General features: G+C 34.7%; 1 protein-coding gene across 1 annotated transcript; it reads left to right on the top strand.

Annotated features, from left to right (window-relative positions):
• Positions 1–2,271: 2,271 nt before the first annotated feature.
• On the top strand, positions 2,272–7,052 carry LOC127258435 (uncharacterized). The gene is made up of 3 exons (XM_051285275.1): positions 2,272–2,532; positions 5,731–6,358; positions 6,426–7,052. Exons 1-3 carry the CDS (start codon positions 2,272–2,274, stop codon positions 6,572–6,574), a joined length of 1,038 nt encoding a protein of 345 aa, XP_051141232.1. The 3' UTR covers positions 6,575–7,052.
• The last annotated feature ends 4,084 nt before the right edge of the window (positions 7,053–11,136 follow it).

Below are 11,136 nucleotides of genomic sequence, written 5' to 3'. Positions count from 1 at the left end.
TTGGGGAATTACTCTCTCCGTCCCAGAAAATATGCTACTATTACTGTATATACGGGAATTTAGGTAAAGTATAATAAGTAATTAATTAAGAAGTGCATTAGTAAAAATAATTATTATTTAGTAAAAATAATTATAGATTAAGATTAAGATGAATAAATAGTTTAATTAAAATTTAAAAAATTATAAAATCTAAAATTTAAAATGCGATTAAAGTGCATAATTACATTTCCAAAAAATAGAGAGAACAAGTTACATGGGACGGACGAAAATAGAAAATAGGGACAAATTATGTGGGACGGAGAGAGTATTAAAATGTGATAGGATAATATTTGTATTATGTTTTTATTGGGAATTTTAGTTGGAAGTTTAATCCAACGTTATCATCTATAAATATAATTAGTTGATCCAATTTTTAACTCGGTCTACCAGATCGGCCAAACCCCAAACCCTTAAACCCATACCCTTTATTCCAAACCCAATTAGACTAACCCAAATGTGAGTTTGTTATGTAAGTTTTTTTTTGGGTAGTTTTAAATATGCATATAGAAATTAGTTAGGAGGGATTTGGGAGGGTGAGCAGTTTTCATCGTAAGAGTAGAGAAATAGACCGAGATAGAGGGTGAGGGTGCAGAAATAAACTTGTTTTTGTATAATTAAAGAGTACCTTAATTTTGGCCGTAATTTACTTCTTTTTTGTTTAGAAAATAAATGATATGATAAACTTTGCTTTATATATATTTTTCATATTGAAACTTGGTAGACGAGTCAATAATTTAGAAAGGTACTAAGTTTTTTTTTTTTTTTTTTTTTTTGATCCAATTCAGAAGTAGAGCTACATTTAAAAAATTTTGAAACCATTATATTCTATTACTCAATATAAAAAAAAACATATATTCTAAATAAATTATAATTCGAGAGCTGCAACATCTTGAGTAGGTAATTCATTTTTTTTACTAAAACATTGACGATAAAGTTTTATTTCGGTTGGTGTGCATCCTAATTCGTCACTCTGCAAAATAAACACTACAAAAAAAATATATCAATTTTGTAACAAGAATTTTTCGTTCTTAAATCCACTTTTTCCGTTACTAATGATATTAGAGATGGAATTAGGGATGAAATTACATTAGCTACGTGAACTTTAGGAACGGAATTCCGTTACAAATATACTATTTTTTTTGTAATTAAAAATGATTATATATATATATATAATACAACAATTTATATTTACAAACTATAATAATTTGAATATACTACCATAATCTTTCGAACACGACCAACAGATCGAGCGCCCCCACGGTATTGATTTGCAACTGCTGTCGAAATTTTTTTTCTATTTTCTTTATTTCGTTCAACCATATTCTGAAATTCTTTAGAACCCCATTGCTCCTCCATTTTATCCTATTTTTCAAGAGAAATCCATTTCGGACGTACATTATTTTTTCGAGCATAGCCTAAATTTCTCCTTAATAACTCGCTAACTTAATTTAAAACTAAATTACAAATCTCAAATTCATACTGAGGTTCCCACCTATAAAAATGTTGTTGAAATTTAATAGTTAAAATCAATTGAATAATAATATAGTTAATAAAACAAACTTAATACTAATATACTTTAAATATTTGAAACCATTTGTCTCTTTGGCTATCAGGTACTTTTTCATAAAAATCAATGGTTTAGAAAAATTTGATGGAAATATATTTCTTATTTGTCCAATCAAACCTGGAATTGAACTATAAAAAAAATAAAAATTGCATTTTATTAGAATCCACATTTTAAATGTATAATAAAAAAAATTAAATAATATCATTAAAGATTCAACATAATTTAAAATTTCATTCAAAAGTACTCTTGTAATCCATGTTTTATCATCAGTAATTCCTTCATCACCATTTTGATTTTCTTCACGATTATTACTAGTCATTCCACCTCCGACTGATGATATGAAATATGGGTGGTTGATTGTCCATCGAAAAAATTTATATTTTCTACCGTACAAAAATAAAAATAATTATACTAAAACATAAAATAAATAAATAAATTTATAACATAAAATATAGTATATTTAAATCCAACACAAGTGCTTAATCAAACTTATTATAACATAGTTTCTCAATTTTATAATTCAAATCCAAGTATCAAAGAAGCATATTCTTAAAATTTAAAATTTCTAAAAAAAAAAAACAATGAAGCAAATAATATTTTTTAATATAAACCTCTAGAAAAAATAATAAAACAAATAATATTTCTAAAAAAGAAATGCTGGGAATATGGTCGGAATCGAGTCCGGACATGAGGTCCCAAGAATTGATGGTCTCGAAGCATGGCTGGTGCTGGAGCGACCGGGGCTCGGAAAGTGGGCTGGGGAAGAGGGAGCCGAGAGTGGTCCGCGGTGGCGGGAGGACTGTCTTCGCCGGTGCTTCAGTTTCCTGCGCGTCGAGGGTCAACAGGCCGTAAGTGGTGGAGGTGAGGGACACAATGTGGTGGCTGAAAGCGGCGGAGGCGCCGATTTGGGAGAAGTCGTCATCCTGGTTAAGCAGAGCGGAGGAAACGCAGCCCATCGGCGATTGGACTGAGAAATGGGGAATAAGATCGGTGCGGAGAAGATATGGAGCGGTTCGAACCGAACCGGGATTGAACCGAACCGGAGAAATGGGGAATGAGATCGGTGTGGAGAAGATATGGAGCGGTTCGAACCGAACCGAGATTGAACCGAACCGGTTCGGTGGAGAACCGGGTCTAATGAGAACCGGTTCGGTCTAATGCACAGTCACGTGGGTGGCACGTGCCTACTCCGTTAACGGCGTTCTTCAATTACCCATAATATTATTCTAATTACCGTTTAGACTAGATTTTGCGCAGATTAGCAAAAAAGAGGAACATTTTTTACGAAATTAATGTTATATGCTAACTAAAATGAAAATTAAAGATATTGTTAGACCGCTACAAATTGAAATTATAAATAAACTATTGTCGCGGCAAACCGCAATAATATCTAAGACATTTTATTAAAATTATTGTCGCGAACAATCAGAACAATGCATTGTAAAGTAAAAAATATTTTTTTATTATTTAAAATTATTGTCCCGGAATATTGCAACAAAATTGGAAAAAATAAATTTATTCATTGTTTGTCGCGGACAACCGCAAAAATGCATTGTAAAAAGTAAAAAAATAATTTTTTATTTAAAACTATTTTCGCCGAAAGTTGTAACAAATTTGAAAACAATAAATTTATTTTTTTGTTTGTTGGGACCTTCCGCTACAGATTGGACAAATTAATCATTGTAACAAAGATTGTTGCGGAAGTCCGCCACAATTAATTTATATATAATTTTTTATTAAAGATTTGATAGAAATTGTGACAATATATGCGACAAATAGTTTGCGCTGGAGGAGTTCGCCCCTGCTGTCCGAGGAACAGCTGCTGCCACGCGGTCGTCGGAGAAGAGAGTCTGTAACTAGTGCCTGCAGACGGAAATCCGGCCGCTGCTGGTCGAATCGGCAGTCGTCGATGTCGTCGATCGATTGTGCAATCCAAAATCAGATTGCTCAATTTGTTTCCAAATTAAGTTGGGAATTGCATATTCGTTTCATCATCCACCATCAGGGAAGTTAGTTTAATATTTTGTTTGTTTGGGTTTTGATTTTTCAGAAACATTTTAGCTTGGTTTTTAGTGTTAATTTCAATTCAATTCAATTCAGTATTTGGATTTATTCGGTGTTTACGAGGTTTATTTCGTAAAGTCTATCGATCTTGGTGTAAATTCGTTATATTCGACACAAAATTGATTTTATGTACTATTAGATCCAATTTTATAGATAAAAATATGAATGTACACTTTATACAATGTCTTTGGGCATCTGCTTGGGGCTCCAATTCCTATCCAACCCAACCCCAAATCTCTCCCATTTTGCAGTTCGGTACATGTAATATTGTAGCTTCACTTTATTTTTGGAGTAGAGTGTTTTGTTATTTTTGGAATATATTAGACATAACGAGTGTCTTTATATTAGACTAAATTAATACTCTTACATATTTTTACATTTTTGGTTAATATAATTTTTCATTAATTCTTGGATCTCATTGTATTATATTTTAGATGGTATCAATGGATTGATTCAGTAAGGCAAAATTATTTTTCTTCTATCATGGTATCAGCCATTTCTTGGCGTAAAATCCTATTCTCCTATTCAAGTTTTCCCTCCACTATGGCTACACCAGAGACTTTCACCATTCCCCTTTCCACCATGATTCATATGGTAAATATAAAACTCACTGTTAGAAATATAATATTCTCTCCGTCCCGCAAGAAGGTTGTCATAGCCTTTTTGCGTGTTGATATTTGAATATTAATTATTATATCAATATGAAGTAGAAATCGAAAGAAAAAGACAAAAATACATTTATTAGTCTTTTATAGTACAAAGACAATGATATTTGTCGAGTAAATTATTCAAATATAAGAATATTTTTAATGTTAAGTATAATGACGCAAAAACTAAATGACAATCTTCTTGCGGGAATGAGGGAGTAATAATATTATATTGCAAGAATAAAATTATCGAAATAAATTTGATATTACAATAATTTTATCGAAATAAATTTGATAATCAATTTATCAAAATAATTTTGATAATCACAATTACTTTACCAAAATAAATTCGATGATAAATTTATCGAAATAATTAGATAATCACAATATTTTTTCTTTATCGAAATAAATTCGATAATCACATCAAGTCGAGATAGAACCTCTCTCCGTAAAAATGAATATGCCTCGGTAGTGCCTCCGGTTCGTGGCGCAACGTTTCCAAAGATAAACGACGTTTGTCTTCGAATTAGGTGACACTCCAATATTTCGAAACTCCGACGAATTAAAATGAGGTGAACTAATGCCATGTTGGGAGGCTCAAAAAGAAGGAAAGTCTCCGGATTATTGATCGGAATCTCACCGGAAACAAGAATATATATATTGGAGAGGGGAGGAATTAGGACTGGATTTTTTGGTGTGTTTTTTAAATAAGCTCGACTTGGTCTTTTATAGGCATGCTCATGAAGGGAAATAAAATTTAAAATCATAATGGCACCATCAATTCTATATATCAAACAGATGAATGACTGAGCACGAAATGCATTCTCATTCAAATTGAAATGCAATCAATGCATTCAATTAAATTCATGTAACTGCAATGTGCACAAATCATATTTTATAACGCATGTGTTAAATGCATTTATATTTATACAAAATACATGCATGGCAATAGCATGCAAAGTGCATGCTTGCATCGTACTTCAATTCTATTTTTAACACATTATAATTAATATGTTTAACTTATGATAATGCACATTCATGCAATTATATTAGGGCTATATTTTTATTTTTTTGGGTTTCGAAATTGATAAAAAAATATTTGTCAGCTCTATTATGTTCCGGAGCTCATGGAATATATTAGTCCATTTTTAACAAAACCCAAGTCCAAGCACAAATCCAAAATCATATTATCTGGCTCAGGTGAGCGATGGACACCTATGGCCTATCGACATTCATATGTCTTATAACCATTATATAGTCTATATTCATTTCAATTCACCGAATAATCAGTTTCAAAATTTATGAATTTAATTTATAAATCGATTAAATAAATAACCGATTAACTGATTATCCAACACTCACCTCCTCCAACTATCTCATGTTGCCAGCTCAAATTTAGCCCCTTCTCACTAGTCAACACTTTATGCCCTTGCTCAACGGCTCTTCCACCGCCCCAGAGGCCACTGGAACACGGCAGAAAACGACATCTCAAATCATGCCTTCATCCAAAGGAAGCAACTGGATCAAACCGTCAAACTCTTCTTTATATCCACTCTAACGGAGGAATCCATGGCTATTGTGATCGGCTGCAGAACCTCTAAAGATGTTTGGGATGCCTTATCAAGGGCCTACAGTCACAACTCGAAAGCCCGTGAACTCAGTCTAAAGGACGATTTGCTTTCCCTTAAACGAGGAGATCAATCTGTTTCCGATTATACGTGCCAATTCAAGGCGCTCTTCGATCAACTCACTGCTATTAGGAGACCGGTTGATGAATCGGACAAGTCCCATTGGTTTCTTAGACGTCTCGGTCCCGAGTTCTCAAATTTAACGGTTGCACAGATGTCGCAAGATCCTCTTCCGGATTCTACCAATCTTTTTGCCAAGGCACTAAGTCATGAGTTATTTCAAAAATCTCTTGCCAACACTAATCACTCACGGAATCCTTCGCAGGTTGCCTTCACTTCAACATATCACGTTTGTGGCCGAGGCTTCAAGGGCAATCGTAGTTACGGTTTTTCCTCCCATAAAGCCCGTAGTGGTACCCAAAATTCTTCCTATGGTTATCGGGGTCGTTGCAATTTCACTTCATGGTGTTTTTTCTACAGTGAAATGGACCGCGATGCATTCGATTGCCCAAAATGTTTCAATCGAAACTACGATCGTTCTTGTCGTCCAACCAATGCAACAAACCTTGCAGAAGCCTTTGCTGCCAACTGTAAAATCTCGTATGACACTCTGTGAGATTGGTACTTAGACACAGGTGCATCGGCTCATATGTCTACAGGTCGCTCTCAACTTGATAGTGTTTCCTCCTATACCGGTACTGATCATGTGACTGTCGGTAATGGTGCGACTTTTCAATGTCTCACACTGGTTCTATATCTCTGTCGCATGATCTTACTTTACAAAATGTTCTTGTTGTGCCTGGTCTATCCAAAAATTTACTATTTGTGAGTCAATTGACTCGTAATTATCCGGTCCAAGTTGTCTTTACTGATTCGCAATTTCATATTCAAACTCGGGATACCGGACAAATACTTGCAAGTAGGACTCATAATCGGGGGCTTTATTTGCTGGACTCTTCAAGTCACGCTCTTACCGCGATGATCAATAATACAGGTTTAAGAGCTTCTCTTGAGTTGTGGCATTCTTTGTTTGGGCATGCTGCCCCTACAGTTATTTCTCTGTTAAAAAAACTTGGATTATTGTCTCTTACTACTTTACTTCCTCTACCATCCCTTTGCAAAACATATCAATTAGCTAAGAATCCGCATTTTTACCATTCATTATAAATAATAAATGTGCCGATGATATCTTGGATTTAATTCATTGTGATTTATGAGGTCTGGCACTAGTTGTCGCCAATACTGATTTCTGCTGCTATGCTATTTTTATAGATGATCACAGTCGCTTCTGTTGGTTGTATCCATTGCGAGCAAAGTCAGAATTTGTGGAAGTATTTCTGATGTTTCAAAATTTTGTTGAATATCAAATCTCTAGACAAATAAAGAAATTTCAGAGTGATGGGGGCACAGAATTCACCAACACCCGACTGCGACAACACTTTTTATCATGTGGATTCAACATCTTATGTCTTGTCCATACACTCCTGCACAAAATCGTAGAGCAGAGCAAAAACATCGTCATATCACCGAGATGGGTCTTGCCCTATTTTCTCACTCATCGGTTCCCTTTTCCTATTGGGTTGATGCTTTCAGCACGGCTTTATACATCATAAATCGATTACCTATTGGGGTCCTTTCAAATAAGTCCCCATTTGGTATAATTTTTTGTCGCACTTCTGCCTATGACTGTTTCCATGTATTTGGTTGTCGAATGCACCCGTGTTTACGTGACTACACTAAGACTAAGTTTGAACCTTGGAGTGTGCCATGCGTTTTTCTGTGGTACAACCCAACTCCTAAGGGCTTTCGTTGTCTCAACACATCCTCTGGCCGTGTATATATCACTCGGCATGCCCGGGTTGATGAACACAATTTTCCTTTTGCTCGTTCCAGCGCCTCTAATCTTATTTCGGGCCTCACTCTTTCATAGTTCCTGGATGCATCTGACTCATGCTCTCCTCCGGTACCCTCTTTTGATTCCGTCAAAGCCCCTCATATGTCAACCAACAACTCCCCACCCCCTCCATATGTTATCAACCCTCCTGACGTGTCTATCATGATTCCGAATTTTCTCCTCTACTGCCACCCGAACAAGATGACAACCCACTGCCACCACCTACTCCTATGCGCACTCATCCAATGCAAACCCGTGCTCAATCTGGTATTTTCAAACCTCACTACCCTACTAATATTGCGCTTACTGAGGCCAATCATTTATACTTTGCTCTCATAACTCTTACCGAACCAAAGAACATTAAGATTGCTCTAAAATACCCAGAATGGATTCAAGCTATGGACGAAGAAATGGAGGCTCTCCATTGCAACCAGACATGGGATTTAGTAACTCAGCCCTTGAATACAAACATTTTTGGTTCAAAATGGGTTTATCGCACTAAATTTCTTGCCGACGGTTCACTGGATCGCCATGAAGCTTGTCTTGTCGCTCAGAGTTTCAGCCAAGTTCCTACTTTTGATTCCACCCACACATTCAGTCCTATGGTAAAAGCTTCCACCATTTGCATAATCTTATCTTTCGCCGTTATGCGTTCATGGCCATTACACCAGCTCGATGTTATAAATGATTTTCTAAATGGTTTTCTCGATAAGACGGTCTATATGGAGAAACCTCCTGGTTATGTCGATCATCTTCATCCTACTCATGTTTGCCGTCTTTGAAAGGCATTGTATGGCCTTTATCAAGCTCCTTTACCCTGGTATCAGCGGCTTCACACTTTTCTCCTTCATCTTTGCTTCGTTTGCAGTAAAGCTGACACATCTCTTTTTGTTTTCCGCTAGAAAAATGTTCTTATCTATCTGGTCATCTATGTTTATGATATCATTGTTACCAGCAACAATTCTTCCTCACTCCGTGCTCTAACGACTCGTTTAAGCACATAATTTGCTATTAAAGATCTTGGTCGCCTTGGCTATTTTCTCAGTTTGGAGGTCACCTACCCTTCTTTCGGATTATTTCTTAGCCAATTTAAATATGCTAGAGATATTCTTGTTCGTGCTGGTTTGCTAGACTCAAAGCCTGTCTCTACACCTCTTGCGCCATGAGCTTTCTTCACTTCTACATATTCTGATTTTTTAGATCCTACTCTTTATCGCTCCATTGTCGGTGCCTTAGAGTATTTGACGATCACCCACCCAGATATTTATTATTCCTTCAATACCGTAATTCAGTTCCAACAACGCTCCAATATTGCACATGTTCAAGAAGTGAAACGTATCCTCAGATATGGGAAAGGTACTCTTGGTTATGGTTTATTCTTTTCTAGACAACTCTTCTTGGGTACTCTGACGCCGACTGGGCGTGCTGTTTGGATACTAGGCGTTCCATCTATGGCTATGCTGTTTTTTTGGGACCCAATATATCTTATCTCATGGAGTGCGAAGAAACAACCAACTGTGTCTCGGTCCAGCTGTGAGTCCAAGTGCCGCGCTTTGGCCAACACATCGGCTGAACTTATTTGGGTCTGCAATATTCTTCGTGAACTTCATGCTCAAACATCAGCACCACAGGTTCTCTTATGTAATAATAAGAGTGCTTTCTTTCTTATTCAAAATCCTATCTCCCAAAAGCGTGCAAAGCATATTGATATAGGTTTTCGTTTTGTCAGAGAGCTTATTGAGGCTGGTCGTCTGAAAACTCAATTCATTCCTTCTACTCTTCAGCAGCTTCCAGACATCTTCACTAAGAGCCTCTTAAAATTCGTTGTTTGATTTTTACTTCCTATCCTCTCTAATTACCATGCTTCGCTTGCGGGGTATTAGACATAATTAGTGCCTTTATATTAGACAAAATTAATGCTCTTACATATCTTTACAAATTTATATAATTTTATATTTTCAAAATTGATATATAATTTTATTGTTTTAAACAATAATGTATAATTATATTTTTTCAAATAATATATAATTATATTTTAAAAAAAAATGATGGCTTTCATTGTTCAATTTTTAATTAAATGTATTTAATAAATATAATATTTTCAAGGTTAAACTGTTTTTTAGTCCGGTAATTGAACCTCCTTATTACTTTAATCCCGTAAGTGGAGCCTGTCGCAAACTAGTCCTATAAGTGAAAAAATTTCGCTGTTTTAGTCCTCTGGCGCCGGAGACGCCCGCGTGGCTCGCCGGAGGTGACGTGTCTGCCAGGTCAGCGACACCTGACCGACACGTGGATTTATTTATTTATTTATTTTTAATTTTTTTTAAAACTTATTTTTAATTTTATTTGCATTTTTCTATTTTTTTATTTGGTTCAATTAAAAAAAATTAAAAATGAAAAAAAATAAATAAATCCACGTGTCCGCCAGATGTTGCTGACCTGGCGGACACGTCACCTCCGGCGAGCCACGCGGGCGTCTCCGGCGCCGGAGGACTAAAACAGCGAAAATTTTTCACTTATAAGACTAGTTTACGACATGCTCCACTTACGAAACTAAAATGATAAAGGGATCCAATTACGGGACTTAGAAAAAGAGTTTACCGTATTTTCAATTTGAGTGTTCCTTTTAAAACAAACATAAACATTTTAACATATATTTAAAAATGCATTCAGACTGTGGAGAAACTCTCCCACGTCACTTTTTTAAAAAATATAAAAAAAAAAATGAGATAAAAACACAAACAGCAATTCTGTAACAGCGTAGCTGTTGTTTAGCGTTGTCACGTGCCCCAATTAAACTGGGACGCTTGGCAAAACTTAATATGTTTTTATTAATTTTTTTATGTATTTTTATTAAAATTATATATATTTAAATTTTTATATTATATAAAATTATATTTTTTATAAAATAAAACTAATATTGAATATATATTTTTGTTCAATAAAATTTTAATTAAATATTATCAATTAATAATAATAATAATTTAATTTTGTAATTATTCTACAATTTTTCAATAAATTACAAAAATAATTAAATATATGTAATTATTAAATATGTTATTGAAATCATATAAAATTTTCAAATTTAAACTTTATCAATAAACCAAAAACACAATGTATTTAGTATGAGTACCACAAGTAGCACATATCAAAAAAAATGTATAAATCTAATTCAAGTTACCATAATATCATACCAAAACAACTAAGGTCGTAACTAAAACACTTGTAATAATAAAATATCATGATATCGGAGAAATACCACCATCTGAATCGGGTTCGGACCTATGAATGGATAGT

Source organism: Andrographis paniculata, unplaced genomic scaffold (assembly GCF_009805555.1).
Source record: "Andrographis paniculata isolate CXL003 unplaced genomic scaffold, ASM980555v1 Contig14END, whole genome shotgun sequence".
Taxonomy (NCBI): domain Eukaryota; kingdom Viridiplantae; phylum Streptophyta; class Magnoliopsida; order Lamiales; family Acanthaceae; genus Andrographis; species Andrographis paniculata.
Note: the sequence above shows the minus strand (reverse complement) of the source record. Positions and strands in the feature narration are given on the sequence as shown.

Coding starts and splice junctions, on each gene's coding strand:
- LOC127258435 (XM_051285275.1), top strand. CDS start 2,272: ATGGTCGGAATCGAGTCCGGACATGAGGTCCCAAGAATTGATGGTCTC. Junction 2,533..5,730: donor TGGGAGAAGTCGTCATCCTG/GTTAAGCAGAGC, acceptor CCTTCTCACTAG/TCAACACTTTATGCCCTTGC. Junction 6,359..6,425: donor CTCCCATAAAGCCCGTAGTG/GTACCCAAAATT, acceptor TTTTTTCTACAG/TGAAATGGACCGCGATGCAT.